At 52.7% G+C, this 22,107-nt stretch overlaps 1 protein-coding gene across 7 annotated transcripts; it reads left to right on the forward strand.

The window, feature by feature from the left end:
- The first annotated feature begins 667 nt into the window (after positions 1 to 667).
- Positions 668 to 21,390, forward strand: DEF8 (differentially expressed in FDCP 8 homolog). Of its 7 annotated transcripts, none has more exons than XM_049863933.1 (12): positions 668 to 763; positions 5,753 to 5,886; positions 7,059 to 7,156; positions 8,510 to 8,662; positions 10,100 to 10,241; positions 12,589 to 12,753; positions 13,313 to 13,440; positions 13,615 to 13,728; positions 14,657 to 14,737; positions 15,417 to 15,557; positions 15,657 to 15,766; positions 17,191 to 21,390. In XM_049863933.1, exons 2-12 carry the CDS (start codon positions 5,763 to 5,765, stop codon positions 17,291 to 17,293), a joined length of 1,359 nt encoding a protein of 452 aa, XP_049719890.1. In that variant the 5' UTR covers positions 668 to 763; positions 5,753 to 5,762; the 3' UTR covers positions 17,294 to 21,390. The 7 variants fall into 7 exon arrangements, with proteins under 7 accessions (XP_049719890.1, XP_049719892.1, XP_049719891.1 ...); XM_049863935.1 differs by lacking the exon at positions 668 to 763 and adding an exon at positions 806 to 891; XM_049863934.1 differs by lacking the exon at positions 668 to 763 and adding an exon at positions 1,046 to 1,255.
- Positions 21,391 to 22,107: the final 717 nt, after the last annotated feature.

Consider the following 22,107-nt stretch of genomic DNA (forward strand, 5'->3'; position numbering starts at 1 on the left):
GACAGGGCCACGCTGGGACGGAGGGGAAACTGAGTCCCAGGGTTCAAGGAGGCCCCACACTCCATCTGCTGCTCCTTGTCGGCCTTGGTGTGTCCTTGGGTTCTCCAGTGGGTGCCAGACACGCTGGGTAAAGATGCTAATCGCTGCTCTGGGGCGGGGCAGCCTGCTCCTTCGAGTTTGTAGACAATACGTATCAGCCCCAAAGTCCCACCCTCTGCTTCTGCACTGACCAGCTGGTAACCTCGCTGTACCTCAGTTTACTCATCTGTAAAATGTGGTGAGTGACAGCGCTTCCCTTCCTGGTGGCTGTGAAGACCACACAGGGTCGTGCGGGTGGAAGCGCTGAGCACACGCAGTTGCAGCCGTTCCTTTCTGCTTCCTTTTCCTCCCATCCACTGGGTTTTTTTGAAAAAATGAAATACTTCCTTTTTTTTTTCTTCAGCGTTGTCGCCTTGATTTTAAACCAGGGCTTTTCTGATTACGTGAAATCTCGAAAATGCAGCCCCTCCCCCCAAAAGAACAAACAAAAAAAACAGACCCGTAGCCCTCCAGCTGATTCCGATTCACAGCCCCTTTGAACAGCGGGGATGAAGTATCTTCGCATTGCCGGGAGGGGGCCGTGGAAGCCGGGCGCGCGGACCTGGGACCGTGCCGGCGTGTCATGAGCCTCCCGGCCGCAGGCGGCAGCAGCGGGCCGTGGAGCCGGACACAAAGTAGCGAGGGCGGCTGCGGGTTACAATGTAGCGAGCGGGGCGGCGGTTCGGTGAGCGGGGCCGGGGGAGGGGGGCCAGGAGAGGGGGGCCGGGGCGCGGGGCTCGGCTCACAGGGGCTCACTTGGCCGGCCGGCCGCCCGGGGCTGGACGCCCCATTTCCCGAGGCGGACGCCGAGGGGTGAGTGACCCGCCTGCGGTAGGATTCAGACCCCGGGTCGCCCCGGATTGCTCCTCATCCGGGCGCGGGGGGCGGGGGCGTGGGTGACCTCAGCTGCGCCCACAGCTTCCGTCGGGCAGGACTTAGCACCCCAACATCACTCTGCCCCACCCCACCCCACCCCAGGTGACATTGTCACCTCTTCCGCTGTCATCACGGGCTGTGTGGGCTCCGCGAGGTGCCAGAACTCCTGTGGCTGTGCGACCCTCGGTGGACGCTGGCCCACTCTGAACCTCAGTTTCCTCATCTATGAACTGGGCTGTAGTCAGGAGAGAACTGCCCCTTCGAAAAACGGGAGACAAGAGGACGGCCGGAGCAGATGCAGGTTGTTGTGGGCGGAGGTGGAGGGAGGGACTGTTCCGGGCAGGCTGGGCCCTGACTCAGGCAGTGACTGTGAAACCTGGACTTCAGGCTTCGGTGGTAAATAGCCCTTAAAGCGACAGCGACCCTGGTCCCTGAGCCCCATTGGGCCCCAGCAGAAGGCCTCGTTCCAGGTATGAGCAGGAAGGATGGACTTTTCTCCTGCTATCCCCCACTGGGGTGGCTCCTGGGGCCTTCCCCTGCAGCTGCAGGGCTGACAGCAGGACTTCTGGGTGGCCCTGCTGTGGGCAGGATGTAGGAGACCGGCTGGGGGCATCGTTGGCCCACCCAGGGCTTCAGCCTAGCTGTCTTCAGCACCTGGAGTTTCTTTTGATCACCAAGTCCTCTCTCCAACACCTTATGAGCTGAATGGAGGGAGTCAGGACTGGTGGGCTCTATAGGAGGTGAGCAGGGAGTGGGTTCATGGTTGCTTCTTTCCTCTCTGAGGCCAAGTCTGGAGACTTCTGGGCACAGAGCTCTCTGGGGTGACCCTGGTGGGGGTGGCAGGAACTCTGTGGTCAAAGTCAGCCCCACACACTGCCTCCCCCTACCCTGCCCTATGTGCTGTGAAACCATCTCTCCCACCCTTAGCAGTCCCAGGGGGAAATACGAGTCTCCCACTTGGCAGGAGAGAAAAGACGCTGAATGAGGTCATGTACTCACTCCTTCATTCATTTGTCCATTACCTCTCTGCCAGGTCTGGGGCCCACACTGGCCATAGAGGAGCTTGTAGCATAGCCTGGGGCTTGCTCCTGTTCCCTTGAGCTACTGGGAGGGATGGAGGTGTTTCTGCCTCACACCACCCCAGGTGACACTGTCACCTGGCAAGTCTAGCTTTGAGCTCCTTTGGCCATATTTGAAAATCCTGGGATGTTTCCTAGGTCCCCAGGAACCATCTAGCAGGAAGAAGCCCCTGGGGGTGGGCACTCTTATCCAGTGCATCAGGTCAGCCAGGCCACAGTGTGATAAGAGTGAGGCTTTACTCAGCAGCAGCTCAGGCCACCTGATACAGGCAGGTGTTGACTCACCAACACCCTCCCCCCCAGGTGGCAGATGTTTGTCCTGATTTATGGATGAGAAAATGGGGTGGATCATATCTGGAGAGCCAGAATTCACTTCAGGGCTGCTGATTCTACAAAATAATATTATCAATGTAATAGAAAGCTGTAGCCAATATTTACGGGGTGCTTAAAATTTTTTTTTTTTATTATGTGCTGATCAGTGTGCCCAGCATTTCGTATTAATTAATTTCATCTTCACAATAACCCTATTTAGTGGGTACGAGTTGGAATCGACTGATGGCACTTGGTTTGGTTTTGGCATTGTTATCCCCAAGCAGTCCTGGTGGCAGAGTGGCTAAGTGCTTGGCTGCTGGTCAGCAGTTTGAACCCACCAGTGGCTCCACGGGAAAAAAGACCTGGCAATCTGCTCACATAAAGATTATAGTCTAGGAAACCTTATGGGGCAGTTCTGCTCTGTCCTACAGGGTTGCTATGAGTCAGAACAACTTGATGGCACACAACAACAAATTGTTATTCCCGTTTGAGATGTGAGAAATCGGAAGCAGGAAAGGTTTAGGCATTTGACCAAGGTGATATAGCTAGGAAATGACAGAGCTAGGATTTGAATTAGACCAATCCAGCTTATTACTATGAGGCTATTGGGGCTAATCGGTTAGGATTTGTTCTGGCTGCAAGAGACAGAACTCCCCATCTCCCCCTGGTAACAGTGGTTTAAACAGATAAAAGCTTATTTTGTCTTTTTTTTTTTTTCATTAAAACCATTGCCGTCAAGTTATTGTGCATTAGGTGAAATTTAATAGGCCAAATCAGATTCCCATTCAATAGTTTGTACATAAAGTGTTTCATGGCCTTGGCTTCCTTCCCTACAATGTGTTAGCACTCTCCCCATTTCTGCCCTGGGTTCCCTGTTTCCTTTCATCCTGATTTTCTACCCCTTCCCATCTTCTCATCTTTGCTTTTGGGCAAATATTGCTCTTTTTATCTGTTGTAATTGACTGTTCTAAGGAACACATTCCTCTCAGGTATTATTGTTTATTTTATGGGTTTGTCTATTGTTTGGCTGGAAGGTGATCTCTGCGAATGGCTGCATTTCCAGGTCGGAAGGGTGTCTTAGGGCCATAGTCTTGGAGATTCTGCCACTCTGTCAGACCAGTTAAGTCTAGTCTTTTTCATGAATTTGAACTTTTGTTCCACGTTTTTTCCCCACTCTGTTCCAGACTCTCTGTTGTAATTCCTGTCAGAATGGCTGGTAGTGGTAGCTGGGCACCATCTAGTTCTTCTGGTCTCAAGGTTGTGTAGGCTGTAATTCACGTCGTCCATTAGTCCTTTGGACTAATTGCTCCCTTGAGTCTTTTTTGTGTTGTTTTCACTCTCCTTCGCCCCAGAGGAGCCCTGGCAGCACAGTGATTAAGTGCTACATCTGTTAACCAAAAGGTCGGTAGTTCAAATCCACCAGCCTCTGCTTAGAAACCCTATGGGGCAGTTCTACTCCGTCCTATGGGTCACTGTGAGTTGGAATCCACTCAATAGCAATAGGTTTTTTTTTTTTTTTTTTTGCTTTAGACTGGAAGAGACCAATAGTTGTATCTTAGAAGTTTATTTCTGTCTCACTTGAATGAAGCCTGGGGGTGGGCAGTTCAGGGCTCATGTGAAAACTCCTTCTACCTTGTTCTGCCATCCTCATCCGTAACTTCCATGATAGCCCAAGGTGGCTGCTACAGCTCCAACCATTATAGCTACGTCTCAGCCAGCATGAAGGAAGAAGGGCTGAAGAAGGGCCCCCTTTAAGTACAATTCCTAGAAGTCTCATTTGATCCTTCTGTTCACATCCCATTGGCCAGAACATAGTTGCATGGCCACATATAGCTGCAAAGGAGGCTGGGTCGTTGTCTGCCAAGCTAATGATCAGGGCTCCCTACTCAGGAATCAGAATGAGTAGGTATTGAGACAGCACAACCTCTCCTCCACTCTGGGAGTTTTGTAGATCCCTCTGGCCCCTGCCAATCTAGGGGAGGCACAGGGGCATTGGGTAGCTGCCTCTGGCTCAAGCTCCTTGTGCGACCTGGCCAAAGTCATCTGGTAGTAAGCAGAGAGGAGGGATGTCTATGTCTCCTCTTTGACCAAGGGGGCAGCCAGCCAACAGGAACTCAGCCACCCAACCTACCTCCCATTACAGAGGTAGAACAGGAAGGACAGGTCTCAGGTGGCCCAGCTCCCCCTTCACCTGGGACTTCTCTTTTTAGAGAGTAGAGGCAGGAGCAGGGGAGGAATCATAGGGCCATCATTTATAGCCATGAATTGTTTCAGACTAAACAAGTATAGCGAGAGCATAACAATAATTGTAAACTTACTACATGGCTTTAAAAACATCTCCAACTTTGTCAGCAATAACCTACCTTACTGAGAGGTCTCAAGCTCACCTGGACCCTCTGAGGCAGGGTCAATCACTGTCCCCATTTACGGAGGAGGAAACGGGCAACAGAGGTTAGGGTCATGGCCTGGCTGGTTAAGTCAGGGGATCCATTGCAGGCTACATCTCTGCCCCAGGAAAGACTGTCCCACCAGAGTGTAATCTGCTAAGCTGGAAGAAGAGGGAAGGAGCACTTATGGCCTTGCCTCTGCCAGTGGTGGGCCAGACACTGCCTGCCTCTACCTCGGGTTCCCAGGTGCCAGGCCGTGCAGCTAACCAGGGGCACTCAGAGTGTCTGCAGGACTTGAACCCAATCTGGGAGGTGCAAGCATGGCCAGAGTCCATGATGAGGATGCTCCTGCCAGGCAGTTAATGCTACCGAGACCTGCCCCCCCCACCCGCCACCAGTTGCAGGGAGGCCCGGCCCCCCGAGGTCACCCAGCAAGTGGCAGAGCAGCGTGGGTTCTGGCTCCCGAGTGCCCACACTGCACCCTTCACGGCCACCACTGACCTTTCCGGGTGCCCAGCGGTGCCTGAGAGGATTGTCTCGCAGGCACAGCTGGGCCCTCATTGGTTTCCCCCCAGTGTCTGTGGTCTGGCTTGAGTCATGGCCTGGGTGGCAGACACAGGAGGGTATGGGTGGGCTGGGGCTGAGTGAGACGTGTGGGAGCTGTGGCCCCTGTGAGGACCCTCTGGTGCCCCACTACATTCCAGGGCCAAAGGACCCTGCGTTGGAGGCCAGAGCCTGGGCTACCATGATCTGGTTGGCACCCTTGATAAGTCACGACTCTCTCCATTAGGAGTGGGTTGGACCCCATCACTACGGGCTCTTCCCCTGGGGTGAACCTGGGTGGCAGAGGCTGAATTAGCCTGGGGAGGGCTGAGGATCAAGGCAGAGGTATGGGGTTGCCATGCCTAGACACCTCCCCTCAGGGAGAGGAGCAGGGTCTTGCCTCTGAAATCCCAGAACTCAGAGGGGGCTAGGGAGGCAACGAGCCTGAGCTGAATGCTCACTCTGTCTGCTCCACAGGTGGGATGCTATGGAATATGACGAGAAGCTGGCCCGGTTTCGGCAGGCCCACCTCAACCCCTTCAACAAGCAGCTCAGCGAGCAACGGCATGAACAGGGGCCTGGGGAGGAGGCCCTGGACCTCAATGCTGAAGGTGAGTGCTGGGGTGGGCACTGCACTGTAGGGGTACTGTGCTGGGCCAAGGACTGCACTGGGGCAGGGGCTCCCCAGGGGATTGGGCCCCACCTATCCCAATTCGCCCACTCCCTGCTTTCTTCACGTGGAATGACCCCACACAGCTCTGTCGTTGCAGGGGATTGTTGGCAGAGACTGCAGTAATGCAGGTGGAGGGGGGTGCCGGGCCTGATTACCACCCCTGCTCCTGCACAGTCAGCAAGGTCCTTTCAAAATGAAGTTACATCACGTCAGTTCTTGCTCAAATCTCCCCGCCATGGTCCCTCCCTGTCTGACGTCCTGACAGGCCCCTTGTAACCTTTGTCTCCCACGCTCTCCCCTCTCACTCTGTCTCAGACCCACAGCCCCCACCTTAGGCACACTCACCCCAGGGCCTTTGCACTGCCTGGAACTCTCCCCAGGTACCTGAGGGGCTGCCCCCTCTCTTCCTCAACCTCTGTGGAGAGGAAGCCTTCCCTGTCCGTCAGCACCTTCCGCTGCTTCCTTTTCTACCTTTTCCATCCATTCTGGAGCACTTCCTTATTTTGTCTTCCTCCAGAATTAACACTCCTGAGGGCAGAAACTGTGTCTGTCTTGCCACAGCTGTATCCCAGGGCCTGGCACACAGTAGGTGCCCATAAACACTTGGTTGAGAGTTAGCAGGTGGAGGACTGTGAGCCTGGGGCCTGCCGATAAGGTCAGGAGGATGCTGGGACCAGCCCTGAAGAGAGGCCTGGAGTCCACACAGGGTTCAGTAGTTTTGTTGTGTAGTCATCCAGCCACCTGTTTTCAGTCTACATATATTTATGTACACAGCATCAGCCTTGACATTGGAACAGTTCCATAAAGCTGCCATGTGGGCCTCTTTTCCTGATATCAACTAGTTCTACATCATTCTTTGAACAGCTCTTTCCTAATTTCACAAGGAATACAGGTTTCTTTGGAGAGGCCATAGGGGCAGGTGCGCAGGAGGGGCAGGAACACGTGTGTGCCCCGCAGTGCGCTGTGGGGCCTTCCGGCGCCTAGGGCCCTTCCAACCCCACCGCCTTGGCCCTGACCTGGTGCCGCCCTGGGGAAGGAGGGGCGGAGGGACCAGAGGAGGTCTGCTAATCTCCCTCCTGCCCCTGCCCTGCCCCTCACTGCTGCGCACAGAGGTCCCTCCAGAGCTACCCCCTGCAGAACCAGAACTCCGCTGCACTGAATGCGTGATGGATCTTGGCTTGTCCGAGGACCACTTCTCCCGGCCCGTGGTAAGGTGTGGGGGTCTGGGAGGGGAGCAGGGGCGGGTGAGCCCCAAGGCACCAGAGGACATGTTTTCTTGTCACATGCTTGCCGGTGCCTGGGTCCCATGAGTTGGTGGCTGCCGTTCCCACCCTTCCAAGCCACCATCCTTAGCCTCAGCAGCCCCCACCTCAAGTCAGGCCAGGGACCCTGCCCCTTGAACCTGAGCCCATGACACCCCTGACTCCAACCCCCAGAACTTCTTTGAGGACCATGGAGGTGGCCTAGGCTCAGGGCAGGTGGGATAGTTGGACTGGGGTAGGGACCTGGGGCCGCACCTCTCCCTAAGCTCCAGGCACTTGAGAAACACATGCAGAGCGTGGGCTCCTAGGGGGTCTTGTAGGCACATGCAAGGTGGGGGCAGGGGGAGAGAGGGAAGCCCTACCCACCTCCCACCACCCTTGCCACTCACAGTCGCTTTCGTGCATTCTAGACTGGGGTTCCATGCAAGCCTTTTTATGAAAGACATGAAGGACTCTAATGGTTAAAAAAGTGTGAAAACCTTTTAGTTTTGTGCAAACCCTGTCCAACTTTTGCTTGAGATAAACAGTATAGTAACACTAAAATGCAACTTAAAACAAAAAGTCACCTAGAAGCCCCCAACACTAACTTGCTTTTCATTTTTCATGTGGCCCTTAAGCTTTGCCCATGTAGACATATGTTTCATATACGTGTTTTGCATCTTTTAAGCAACATTTTTGAGCACTTCCTTTGAGCACAGACTGTGCCCTAATGGGAGGCACCACCTCCTTTTTCCCTGAGTTCCCAGAGTTCCATGCCTGCAGGAGATCCTGAGGTCAGGCGAACCCCTTTCCTAGCCAGGGACAGCAGAGTGTCCTGGCCTAGGGGCCTGGCTGGCCCTGGTCTCCTGGGTCGCTGTGTGGGAAGGGCAGTCAGAGGGGCTGGGGCTGGGGTCGGGGGGTGCCTTCTGCTGCCCTGAGCTTGGCAAGGAAGCTAGCCTCCCTCTAGAAGGAAGCCTTTCAGGAGAAGAAATTAAAATGTATAGCCAGAAAAGTGATCAGATTTCTAAGAGAAGGATGTTGTCTTTTGAAAAGCATCATGAATTAGATCTTCAGAGCCTGTGAATAGAGGCCAGACATGGGGCCAGGAGTGAATCCCACCCTGGCTACTAACTCACCTGTGACTTGAGCCAGCCCTTCCCCCACCCTGCCTCAGTTTCTTCATCTGGATGAGGGTCCAAGGTCCCCTCCTGGTCTGACAGTCTATGAAGATGGGCCTGCCTCAGCAGGCATTTGAGTGTCTCCCTGCCTGGTAGGGCCTGTACCTGGCCTCAGCAGGTGCCTGAGCCTCTCCCTGCCCAGCAGGGCCTGTTCCTGGCCTCCGACGTGCAGCAACTGCGTCAGGCCATTGAGGAGTGCAAACAGGTGATCCTGGAGCTGCCCGAGCAGTCAGAGAAGCAGAAGGATGCTGTGGTACGACTCATTCACTTGCGGCTGAAGCTCCAGGAGCTGAAGGTGGGTGCTGGCTGCCTCCCCTCCCACAGGTGGCCCAGCAGCCCTGGCCCCTCACAGGGACCCAGACTCTCTATAGGCTCTGAGGGGGTCACCAAAGAAGGAGCGTAAAAGATGGGCCCCTCACCCCATGTTTCAGGAATTTCTCTCTCAATTACTCTAGACTCTATTGGTTACAAAGGACAGAAACCCAACCTTACATTAACTTAAACCAAAAAGATAACAGTAGTATTTGGTCCACTCTCAGGCAGACTCTCTCTCCAGGGGTGGCAGAGGTACCCCAGGAGCTGTGTCTATCACCCTAGATGCTTGGCAGTCCCCGTGCGAATTGATGCTTTCATTCTAGTGGTTCAAGCGAGTCTTGAGTCTCAGGCCTGATTTTTACTGGCCATTCCTGGGTCACGTGCCTACCCCTGAACCAATCCTGGGGACTGATTGGCCAGTCTTGGGTCATGCGTCCACCCCTCACAATCACAATGACTCATTGGCCAGGCCTGGGTCATATGCCCACTACTGGACCAAAAACCAAAAAAAACCAAAAAACAAAAAACCCAAATCTGTTGCCATCGAGTACATTCTGACTCATAGCTACACTATAGGACAGAGTAGGACTGTCCCACAGGGCTTCCAAGGCTGCCAGTCTTTATGGAAACAGACTGCCACACCTTTCTCATGTGGAGCAGCTGGTAGGTTCAAACTCCTGACCTTTACAGTTAGCAGCTGAGCATTTAACCACTGCACCACCCGGGCACCCACTGGACCAAAAAGGTGGGGTCAATCTCACCTCTAACCAACCTGGCCCAGAGTGGGATGGGTGGTTTCCTGAAGGTGCCAGCAGAAGAGGGGCTGGATCCTGGAGGCTGAAAACTGCAGATGTCTCAAAACGGGCTTTGAGACATGTGCTCTTTGACTTGGCTGCTGCTGCCCCTGCACTGGTACAGTTCCCTGGGAATTTAGAAGATGGAATATTCATTAGGAATAGGTAAGACAGTGGTAACAAAGACACCCAGAGTACAGTGGCTTAAAAACTTCCCTTATGTAAAAACCTGGTAGGTGGTCCAGGTTCCTTATGATAGGTAACAGTGTAGGGACCCTGCTGGATCCTTGTATCTTGTTGACTCTGCTTATCCCTGGAGGAATTCAAGATGGCCCCACTCCACACCTTCTTGGTGTGCACCCCAGCCAGCAGAAAAGGGGAAGGGCGAGAGGGCCATGTCATCCCTGCTCATGTGCCCTTGGCCCCATTGCAGTCCCAAGGCAGCACCTCACTGCAAGGGATACTGGGAAGGGTGATCTGTATTCTCGGTGGCTGTGCTGGCTGAGTACTGGGGTCTTCTACTGATAAAGGGAAAGGGTGGATGAGACATCAGAGACAACAAACAATGTATGTTATAAATGGTAGCTGGACTCATCTGTGGCCCCACCCTGGTCTCCCCACAGGACCCCAACGAGGATGAGCCCAACATTCGAGTCCTCCTAGAACACCGCTTCTACAAGGAGAAGAGCAAAAGTGTCAAGCAGACCTGTGACAAGTGTAACACCATCATTTGGGGGCTCATCCAGACCTGGTATACCTGCACAGGTGAGCTGGTGACCCAGACCTCCTCCTGCTGGGCACGTGAGCTGGATCCTCAGGACAGGGCAGAGAACCCCAGCTCCACTCCCTATCTGCTCTGTGCAGATAATGTTCTAGAGTTTAATCAACGTTTACTGAGCCCCTGCATGGTGCTGGGAGTACCACAGTGAACAAAGGAGACTGAGCCCTACGGTGCTCACAGTCTAGAGCTCACTGTCCAGTATGATGGCCACTACCCACATGTGGCTATTCAAATTTAAATTTCAATTAATTAAAATAAATAAATAATTAATTATTTTAAAATAAATATTTAAAATATAGTTCCTCAGAAGGACAACACGCAATACAGGGGAAGTCAGCACAACTGGACTAAATCAAAAGCTAAGAAATTTTATGAATATAACCAAACACTTCAAGGGACAGAGTAGCAGGGGCAGAGGTCTGGGCACCATAGTTTCAGGGGACAACTATGGCATTTGGCATAATAAAGTTTATTAAGAAAACGTTCTGCATCTCACTTTGGTGAGTGGCATCTGGGGTCTTAAAAGCTAGGGAGCAGCCATCTAAGATGCATCAATTGGCCCCAACCCACCTAGAGCAGAGGAGAATGAAGAACATCAAAGACACAAGGAAAATATTAGCCCAAGAAACAAAAAGGGCCACATAAGCCAGAGGCTCCATAGCCTGAGACCAGAAGAACTAGATGGCGTGCAGCTACTTCAAAGACCACCCTGACAGGGTGTACAACAGAGAGTCCTTGATGGAGCAGGAGAAAAGTGGGGTGCAGAACTCAAATTCTAGTAAAAAGACCAGACTTAACGGTCTGACTGAGACTGGAGGAACCCCAGAAGACATGGACCCCAGACACTCTGTTAACTGAGAACTAAAACCATTCCCGAAACCAACTCATCAGACAAGAATTAGACTGTATTCTTGACTGGACTGTAAGACATAAAATGATACTCCTGAAGAGTGTGCTTCTTAGTCCCAGTAGATACACGAGGCTAAATGGGCAGCTCCTGTCCGGAGGCAAGATGAGAAGGCAGAAAGGGACAACATCTGGTTGAATGGACATGGGAAATTTGGGGTGGAAAGGAGGAGTGTGGTGGCATATACAGGGAGAGCAACTGGGGTTGCATAACAATGTGTGTATAAATTTTTGTATGAGAAACTAACTTGAGCTATAAACTTTCACCTAAAGCACAATAAAACATATATATATGTATATAGTATTTTTTTTTATATATAGTTCCTCAGTTACACTGTTTATAAGAGCCCAGTGGCCACAGGATACTCCTGGCTACCATGCTGGATGGTGCAGATCTAGAATATTTCCATCTTTGTGGAAAGTTTCTTGGATAGTGCTGTCCTGGAGGACAAGTCAAACACTTAAACGATATGGTGTTAGACAGTCATAAAACAATGAAGGGAACGGAAAGGGAATAGTATGTATCTGGGGTGAGGTATAACTTTAAATAGGGTGGAATTAAAAGGTATCGTGTGACATTTAAGTAAAAACTGGAGTATATTTGGGGAGAAATGTTCTGGCAGAGGGGGTCGTGTGTGCAAAGGTCCTGTGGTAGATGTGTGCTCAGTACTTAAAGGAGGAGCAGAGAGTATTATGGCTGGACCACAGCATCTGATGGGGAGTGTGGGAGAGGTGGGCTCAGAGGTGGCTGGGACTTTTTTTCTGAGTGCAGTGGGGGCCACGGGTGGGTGTTGGGCAGACTGAGGTTTAAACAGGGTCACCCTGGCTGCTGAGTTGAGCATGGACTGAAGGGGGGAGGGCAAAGGTGAAAGAGGGAGATGTATGAAGGACAATTGATTGTAGTCACCCAGAGGATGAAGATAGTCCTGTGTCCAGGGTGGGCAAGGGTTGTGAGACAGGCTGCCTAGCTCTAGCTGTAAGACATAGGAGAGGGGTCAAGGGTGACCTCAAGAGCTTTAGCCTGAGCCATGGAAGGGTGGAGATAGGGAGACTATGGGGTGGGGGGCGGGTTTGGGAAGGAAGGTCAGGACTTCTGTTTTGAGCAGCTTGGGTTTAATGCCCATCTAAGGGTGTCAAGTGAAATGGCAAGTAGGCCCTGGGTGTCTGGAGTTGAGGGGTGAGGTCTGCGTGGCCCTTCAGCACAAGGCACTGGGGACTGGGAGATGGGAGGATCTTAAGTTCTGCAACCTGTAGCAGGGCTGGGAGCAGCCACTGGGCTGATCTGGGCATTGGAGTGAAGCCCACCCTGGCTGGCCCAGCCTCCACCTGGCATGGGGGTCCTGGCAACTGAAGGTGAGCCTGAGCCACAGGCTGTCCTCCCAACCCCCCACAATTTCTCAGAGCTGTGTGTGGTTGCCCCCCCAGGGTGTTATTACCGCTGTCACAGCAAGTGTCTGAACCTCATCTCCAAGCCCTGCGTCCGCTCCAAAGTCAGCCACCAAGCCGAGTATGAGCTGAACATCTGTCCTGAGACAGGGCTGGACAGCCAGGACTACCGCTGTGCCGAGTGCCGAGCACCCATCTCCCTGCGTGAGCCCCTGGGTGGGCTGGGGGTGCATCAGGGGCCAGTGTGAGAGGCGCAGCTGCCCAGTAAATCAGAGAACTAACAGCCAGGCCCTGGGGGGTGGTCCCTGCTGTTTATCCTCAGGTCTACCCAAAGGGTTGTTATCAGCATCTTTTGTGTTAGGTTCAAGGAAACTGAAGTTCAGGCACTTCTGACTGCCCAGGCAGGGCTGGGCCAACATGAGTGTGTGGGTGACATCCTCCACTCAGCCTTCCTGGAGAGGGGATGGGGAGAAATCCCATAACAGCCAGGCACTGCCCCAGCTGACCATCTTCCAAGATTTATTGACCTTGATGCGTGTGCCCCCCACCAGTCCTGTGACAGGAGCCCTGTTATTATCCCATTTTACTTATGACAAAACTGAGGCCCAGGAAAATGCAGGAAGTCAGGTCTGGAGGGCGAAGGTTACCTGTGGGCACAACATGCAGGACAGTGAACCCAGTGGGGAGTCCGTGGCGGTGCAGCAGGACTGACAGGGTGGATGCCATGGATGCCCTTCCTCAGCCCTAATGCTGCCTTCCACAGGGGGTGTGCCCAGTGAGGCCCGGCAGTGTGACTACACCGGCCAGTACTACTGCAGTCACTGCCACTGGAATGACCTGGCCGTCATCCCTGCGCGAGTCATCCACAACTGGGACTTTGAGCCGCGGAAGGTTGGGCTGTGCCAGCCTGATGGGACAGGGGAGATGGGGCGTGGTCCTGGGGGGTTAGCCTGCTGAGCAGGCCTGGGGGGCAGAGGGCTGACCCTGGGGAGGAGTGGGTGGTAGCAGGAGGGCGCCCTGCCTGGGGGGGTGACCAGCACAAGTAGTGCCACTCTGCCCCCCCAGGTGTCCCGCTGCAGCATGCGCTACCTGGCCCTGATGGTATCAAGGCCAGTCCTGCGGCTCCGGGAGATCAACCCTCTGCTGTTCAACTATGTGGAGGAGCTGGTGGAGATCCGGGTGAGGGGACATGACAGTAGTGAGGGTGTGAGGGGGCAGTGATGGGGGGCTGGTGAGGGTGCAGGTGACAGTGGAGGGGGAGGGCGAATGTAGGGAACTCATGGAGGAGAGCTGCGTCTGAGGGTCCTGGAGGCCATGGCAGGGTCCTGTCTCCTCCAGGTGAGAGGGAGCTGGGAGATTCTGAGCAGCAGATGGCCAGCTGGGCTTGGTCTGATAGGACCTTGGCTTCCATGCCCTAGAGCAGGACCAGGAGGAACGCGGGAACCCTGTGGGCGATTTAAATTATCTAGTATCCACATGAAAGTAGTGAAGAGAAACAGGCACGATTAATTTTGACAATGTATTTTAACACTATACCCAAAAGATTATTTCAGCATGCAATCAATATACAAAATTATTGGGATATTTTACTTGTTTTTCTTATGCTAAGTTTTCCAATTCTGGTATATAGCCAACATCATCATGATGATACCTGTACAGACCAGGCACAGGCTAGGGAGCCACTGTGTTAATGAGTGGTGGGGGAGCAGGAGCAGGACCAGGCTGGTGCACCAGCCAGGCAGGCCACAATATCTTGGGGAGGTGGTAAGAAGTGAAAACTGAGACAGAGTGAGAGAAGTTGCCAAGGCCACAGGGCTGGGGAGGGAATGGGGTGGGCCAGGAAGTCTGTCCTGTGCTGTCCCTGAGGCTGCTGGCTCCTGGGATAGGAGTGTAGCTGAAGGACTTGTGGGGCTATGTGGGTTAGCTTACGTACAGGAGGGTTAAATGCACCTTGAAGTCCTGTCCCACCTGGCAGCTGTGATTCAACTTTGCGTTTGGCTGGAGCCCTCAGAGTGTAGCTGGGCTGTCCTGGGGGCCTGCATGTACCTCCCCCTGTCCCTTGCACCCAGTGTCCTGGCTAAGGGTGCCCATGGCCTTCTTGCTGCAGAAGCTGCGTCAGGACATCCTGCTCATGAAGCCATACTTCATCACCTGCAAGGAGGCCATGGAGTCGCGCCTGCTCCTGCAGGTCAGGTGGCTGAGGGGCTAGCAGGGAGGCCAGGGGGGTGGGGGGATACCAAGAGAGCAGCCATGAGGACAAAGGACTTCCCAAACTCTGTCCCAGGTAACCTGGGCAGGTATTCTACCCACAGAGATAACCTGAGGTGAATAGCTATCTTCTATTTGGTCCTTACGTGAATCTGTGGTGGTGGTGGGGGTCACAGCCATCTTGAGCAGGGGTGGCCACAGATCAGCCTTTTCAAGGCCACCTATTTATGCATCTGAGAAATATTTACAAATACAGTGCCTGTTGTATGCAAACACTGTCCTAGGCCCTAGGGAGCAGTGGACAAAGGAGGAAGGAGGCATGGGTGGGGGCTGGAGGAACCAGGCATAGGTGGAGGGGACAGCCCTGCAGGACCCCAGGCAGGGAGGCATGTCTGGAGCATCAAGGTGGCCAGAGTGGCCGGAGCAGCCTGTATGGGTAGTGATGGGTGGTGGGGTCCTCACACTGATTGGGGAGCTTGGCCCTGCCCCTTCCCACCCCTTGGGCTCCCTGGACTCCTGGATTCTATTCAGGGGCTGCCCTGGTAAGACCCCACCTGAAGCTTCCGTGAACACCCCTGGACCCTGGCGGTGGGGTGGCCAGGCATGGGTGTGTGTGGGTGGCCTTGTGATGCTGGCCTCATTGCTCTGGGCCTTGACAGCTCCAGGACCGGCAGCATTTTGTGGAGAACGACGAGATGTACTCAGTCCAGGACCTGGTGGACGTGCACGTGGGCCGCCTCAGCTGCTCACTGACGGAGATCCACACTCTCTTCGCCAAGCACATCAAGCTGGACTGTGAGGTGGGCCCCTCCGTGGGGTCGTGGGTCCATCGGCCCTGAGGGAGGTGGGGGGCAGCTGTGGGCCCAGAGCTGGCATTTACCCAGAAACCCCCCCTCCAGCGGTGCCAGGCCAAGGGCTTTGTGTGTGAGCTCTGCAGAGAAGGCGACGTGCTGTTCCCGTTTGACAGCCACACGTCTGTGTGCACAGACTGCTCTGCCGTCTTCCACAGGTGGGTGCAGGGTCAACCCCTTCAGGGGTTTCCTCACCTTCCCAGAGCCTCACCTCCCACTGGGAGGGAGGAAGGGAGCCTCAACTTCCTGACTTCCCAAGCTCTTCGCCTTGATACAGAGGTGCGGAGTCAAGGTTGGACCTTGATGTCTGTGCGTAAATTAAAGACTCAGTAGAGAGCTGTGGGGCTTTGTGGGGGGCAGGGGGAGTTGCCACAGCCCAGACCCATTCTGGATGAGCCCCTGAGCCCCAGCTTGGCCCGTACGTGTTCACGCTGTTACCTGCCTTCTCCACCAGGGTTGATGTTTGTCTCTCAGGTTTAGCATAGTCCAGAGGATCCCAAACTTTCTTGTTTGGGAACCCTTACTGGCTCAGACATTTTTTCAAAGCCTCCTGGGCCAAAGGAAACACCTAATGCTTTCATTTATTAAGTGTTTCAGTTCAAAGAACTTAATCAGTATTTATCTTCTAAAGACTTAGTGGCTGTTTGAAAAAATAACACACATAAATTAGAAGAAAAATAACTTATTTCATTCTTAAATAAGCACCGTTACTTACTAATAGGCATGTGCTGGTGGGACACATGCACCTTCTCAAACCTGGGGTCGGATTGGACACTGCCTCATGTCCTGTCCTACCAGTTTTTGAGTGGTTAAAAATTAAAACCAAACTCACTGCTGCTGAGTTGATTCCAGCTCATAGTGACCCTATAGGACAGAGTAGAACTTCCCCATAGGGTTTCCAAGGCTATAAATCTTTACAGAAGCAGACTGCCACGTCTTTTTCCCATGGAGCGACTGGTGGATTCGAACCACCGATCTTTCAGGTAGTAGCTGAATGCTTTAATCATTGCATCATCAGGGCTCCTTTTGTGTGGTACTTGCTGTTTATTGTAGCAACTGCCAAAATCCCAGCTCTGACATCATAGAAAGGAAGGCAGCAAAATCCACCCTTGAAACTGGACTTCCTTAGCTAGTAGTTCACACCGTGTTTGTCAAATGTCACATGTGTCCCCTTCAAAATTCACACTGTCCCATGATCCCCTGTGCATTCTCTGCAGTGCCTGGGTGCCTCATGCTCTGTTTGGGAGCCGTGTGGTAGCCTGTGTGGTGGTGGTAAGAGCAGGTGGTCACAGAAAGTGACTGAGGGCTCGGCCCTCTTTGGCCGTGGGACCTGGGCAGGGCATGGTTGCAGGACCAGTGATGGACCCTTGGAAAACACCCATGCACTCTGGGCACATGTCCACCATACACAAGACTCATGGTCAGACATGCCTGGGTGATGATCCTGAGCCTCAGTTTCCCTGTCTGGAGAAGGATGGTGGAACTTTAGGTGGCCAGGGTCTCAGTCATACCATGTACGTGCAGAGCCCAGAGTCCCCTTTCCCAAAGACAGAGGACCCGCTGACCCTGTCTTCCTCCCCAGGGACTGCTATTATGACAACTCGACCACGTGCCCAAAGTGTGCCCGCCTGACCCTGCGGAAGCGGTCACTGTTCCAGGAGCCTGGCCTGGATGTGGATGTCTAGGGTGTGGGGGTGGTGGGGGGTGGGGCCAGCACCAAATCCCAGGTGTTATTCTGCCCTGGAGACCCTGGATCTAGCCCTGCAGACCCCTGGACCCCCACCTGCTGGGCCAGAGGGCGAGCCACACCCATGAGGACCATCATCCAGGAACTTACCAGGTCTCAGAGGGTCCAGTGGGAAGGAGAGTGTGGAGGGCTTCTCACCTCCCCATAATGCAGAGCCCTACATGCCCTCTGGGTCAAGGCTGCCAGCCCAGAGCTGGGCTAGGCCAATACCCCAGGGGGATCTCTGGGAGCAACCACTGAGGCCACAGATGCTGGTTGCACAGACCTGGGTGGGGCCTAAGTTTTTTTCCGCAGGGGGCAGTTTGGGTTCTACCCAGAGGCTCCTTCCTTACTGTCCCTCACCCCAGCCCCTCGTCTCGTCAAGGGCTTCTGGTGGGCCCTGACTGAGGCTGTTCCCATGGACCTTCCTCCCTCAGGTCCCTCTCAGGCTGGAGGGAGTCCAGGGGCTCTGTCCAACAGGGAGAGAAGGGGCCTCTGAGCCTTTCTCTGCATACGGACTGGTCATGACTCTTCCCCGTGCTCTGAACTGGGCAGCGGGGGTCCAAATGAGGGGTGTTGTGGCTGCAGGTGTGGTGCTGCAGGTTAGGGAAGACAGTGGGTTACAGCCAGCCCCTGTGGCATTTCTTGGGACCAATTTGCCACCGAGGAAGGAGCTCATCCTGCCGCCACAGTGCCTGTGAAGGCTCTGGATGCTTCGAGCTGGCCAGCAGGGTCTTTCATTTGGGGGTCTGAGGCTGGGAGCAGGTGGTGAGAGGCCTGGGAGCATCGACTGGAGGGGCCTCTGGGGGAAGATGGGGCGTGGAGGTCCCGCTCCCTGTGATGAAGGCTGCCTCTCAGGGTGCACCTCACAACCCCTTTTCACCCTGGTGGGAACCGCATTGCTCAGGGTGTTTCCAGAGAGCATCGTACTTTACAGACCCAGTGTCCCAGGCACAGCCAAGAGGACTTTTGGGGGCCTCCAGGGAGCAGGGCTGCCCGTACCTGCCCTTTGCTGCTGTCCCTCCTCGCCCTGGACTTGGCTGTTGGTGCATGGCAGGCACTCAGGTGGTAGGAGGAGGGCAGGGATATGGCTTCTTGGAGGTCCCCCACCTGGACTGGGAAGCTAGAGGGGGCACCTTGGCAACAGGACTGTCAGCTCAGTGGGCCATGCAAGTGGAGAGTAACAGCAGCGTCACCATCCTCTGCATGGCCAGGAAAGGGCAAGAACCAGTGGCGGTCATGTCTCGCCTGCACGATTAGCATCATGCAACGCCCTAGACTGATACCTGGAAACCAGGAGAGTCACACTGAGCTGTCTTGGGTGAGGTAGAGAGGCCAGCATAGGGGTCCTTCATGGGAGAGCCATGCCATGGCAGCCTGTCCTGCTCCCTGCCCACTTTTAGAGTGTGTGGGGTCACAGGCTCCATGCCCTCTCCCCGTGCCCAAATCTGCACATTCCTATCTCATTTCTCTCTGCTGTGTCACATTCCTGCCATCCTTGAGTTCATGTGTAGTCCATGTCACATTGTTCTAGTTTGTAGTAACTGTGTCCACAGAAAATGTCGGTATGCTGGCATTTGTTGGATGGGGTTGGCATCTTTATTTTTGATCTCCTCACTGTACTCCTCCCCCAGCACACTTCTTCCCCTCCTGGGCCTTCCTGTTGACAAAGTCTTTAAACAGAATGGTGCGTGGGGTCTTTGAATGAGTCCATAGTGAGGTGGGAAGAAACCAGCAATGAACAAGGCTGCCCACCAGCACCTGGGATCTTCACAGGTCATGCGGGTTCCATGTGTGGGCCAGGCCTGGCTGGAGAGCACCTAGCTGTCCCAGCACCCTGTCCCTGGTCATTAAACACCTGTTCGGAAACTGTGTGTGTGTGTGTGTGTGTGTGTGTGTGTATTGGATCAGAGTAGGGTACTGCATGCAGGAGGTGGGAGATTGTCTGGTTGGGATGGAGTAAGAGTTCTGCATCAATGGGGAGAAGCGTGCAGGTTGGTTGGTGTCAGACGCAACATATCACCCTGCAGAAGTTATGTGATTTCTCCCAACCTCCCTTCCTTCTATAGAATGAAGTGGCATCCCTTGCGGGGTTGTTAGGGCTCTGGGAGCATTTAATAAATGTGCAGTAAGTAGAAGCTGTGCCTCTTCCTGGTATCCTTGAAGTAGGATTGTCTCAATAACCAACGAGAAGCTGGCTGATCATGCAAATCAGACTGGGTTCAGCAGGCCTGGCCCAGCCCAGCTTCTGGGGGGTCTCTCTTATCCTCATAAGCCAGACCCACCAACGGCTCTCACCTCAACTCAGGGCTCCTTGAACTCCATCTCCATCACTCTTTGAGTAGGGTTATTAACAGAAGAAGTACAGCCAGAATGGTCCCTGGAAGTGCTGATGGCGAGACTTTGCCTTATGTACATGGGACATTGTCTTAGTCATCTAGTCCTGCTGTAATACAAGTACCACAAGTGGATGGCTTTAATAAAGAGAAATTTATTTTCTCACAGTCTAGTAGGCTTTAAGTCAAAATTTAGGGCATCAGCTCCAGGGGAAGTCTTTCTCTGTTGGCTCTGGAGGAAGGTCCTTTTCATCGATCTTCCCTTGGTCTGGGAGCTTCTCAGCATGGGAACCTTTGGTCCAAAGGATACACTCTGCTCCCAGCACTGCTTTCTTGGTGGTATGAGATCCGTCCTTCTCTCCACTCACTTCTTTTATATTTCAAAAGAGATTGGCTGAAGACACAATCCAATCTTGTAGATTGAGTTCTTCCTCATTAACATAACTGCTGCCTATTCCACCTCATTAACATCACAGAGGTAGGATTTATAACACATAGGAAAATCACCTCAGATGACAAAGTGGTGAACAATCACACAATACTGGAAATCGTGGCCTAGCCAAATTGATATGCATACTTTTTGGGGGACACGATTCAATTCATGACAGACATGTTATCAGAGGAGACCAGTCCCTGGAAAAGGACATTATGCGTGGTAAAGCAGAGGGTCAGTGAAAAAGAGGAAGACCCTCAACAAGATGGATTGATACGATGGCTGCAACAGTGGGATCAAATGTAGCAATGATTGTGAGGATGGTGCAGGACCAGGCAGTCTTTCATTCTGTTGTACATACGGCCACTATGAGTCGGAGCCAACTCAATGGCACCTAAAAACAACAACAACAACAATGGATGAACTTCGGGGAGCCATAAACACTCCTCTCAAATTAGAGTCAAAACTCCACACATTTCCCAGCGGGGAGACCATCTGTGGTTTTGAGCAGGATCTCAGGCTGTGACCCGGAAAACATCAGCAAGCTTTAGAAGGTGTCTTCATACATTACCCATACTCAGTTGCACCCCAAGGATTAGGCACATGATGCCTGAAGGGGACTTGGGGGCAGAGGCTATTCCTCTCTCAGGGCACACACGGGAAAAAGGTGGACACGAAGGCAGGGTGTTCGTGAGCTTGAGCCTGAGTGCACGGCCTTCAACTGCAGACTAAGAATAGCTGGTGCTGTGCCTTGGATAGCAGAGGGAGAGTGTGAGCTTTTTTTTCCTCTCAGGTTATGGAATATTTTTTTTTTTTAACCTTATCTTGACAGATTTAAAGAAAAGTTGCAAAAATTCCCGTTTACCCATTTCTCCGATTACCTAAATGTTAACATTTTGCTGCATTTGCTTTATTCACTCTCCACATGCACACAGACATTTTTTCTAAACTATTTGACAGTAAGCTGCACAAATGATGCCCCTTCGCCTCTAAATACTTGTAACAGTCCCTAAAAATAAGGGCATTATCTTACATGGCCTCAGTGAATTATCAAAATCAGGAGGTTAACATTGATACAAGACTATAAAACTTGCAATAAGCCTTACTCAGATTTCTCCAGCTGTCTTATTAACATCCTTTATAACTAACCTCTCCTCCACCCTCCCCCTACTCCCCAAAACAAAACAAGAAACCTAGACCACACAAGGCATTCAGTTGTCATCTCTTTAGTCTCCTTTAATCTGGAAGAATGCATGACATGGATATTCTTGACAATAAAGGCCAATTATTTTGAAGAATGCCCCTCCATTTGGGTTTGTTGCGTGTTAGATTTAGGCTTTGGCCCCTTGACAGGAATAGCACAGAGGTGATGCTGAGTCCTTCTCAGTGCATGATAGCAGGAGGCACACGATGTCAATTTGTTCCATGGAGATGTCACCTTTGGTCACTTGAGTAAGATGGTGTCTGCCAGGCTTCTCCACTATAAAATTACTATATAAAACCTGCTATTTAGTTGATTCTGACTCACGAATCCCTGGTAGTTCACAGGCATCTTGTGGGGAGATACTTTAAGTCCACGTAAATATTCAGTTACCCAGCAAAAAAAACAAAAACAAAAAAAACCCAGTGCCATCGATTCCAACTCATAGTGACCCTTTAGGACAGAGTAGAACTGCCCCATAGAGTTTCCAAGGAGCGCCTGGCAGATTTGAACTGCCGACCCTTTGGTTAGCAGCCGTAGCACTTAACCACTATGCCACCAGGGTTTCCAATATAAAATCAAAGGGAGGTCTTACAACACTCCTAAATAATTCAACTACTCCTCAAAATTCCACCCCCCAGCTTTGGCATCCATTGATGATTTATGCCTAACTCAATTATGATTTTCTAATTTCACCATTCCTTCTACATTTTTTTTAGTTCTATTTTATGGAAGAGCGTTCCCTTTTCCCCCATTTATTTCTTTATGGACTCATGAGTTCTTACTTTATTCAGTGGGTTATT

This window comes from Elephas maximus, chromosome 21, assembly GCF_024166365.1.
Source record: "Elephas maximus indicus isolate mEleMax1 chromosome 21, mEleMax1 primary haplotype, whole genome shotgun sequence".
Lineage (NCBI taxonomy): Eukaryota > Metazoa > Chordata > Mammalia > Proboscidea > Elephantidae > Elephas > Elephas maximus.

Bases quoted from the DNA above. Each gene is read 5' to 3' on its own strand.
- DEF8 (XM_049863930.1), top strand. From the start codon at position 4,165: ATGGCCACATATAGCTGCAAAGGAGGCTGGGTCGTTGTCTGCCAAGCT. The intron at 4,248-5,752 runs GTAGGTATTGAG...TCTGCTCCACAG, and splicing joins CTACTCAGGAATCAGAATGA to GTGGGATGCTATGGAATATG. The intron at 12,754-13,312 runs GTGAGCCCCTGG...TGCCTTCCACAG, and splicing joins CCGAGCACCCATCTCCCTGC to GGGGTGTGCCCAGTGAGGCC.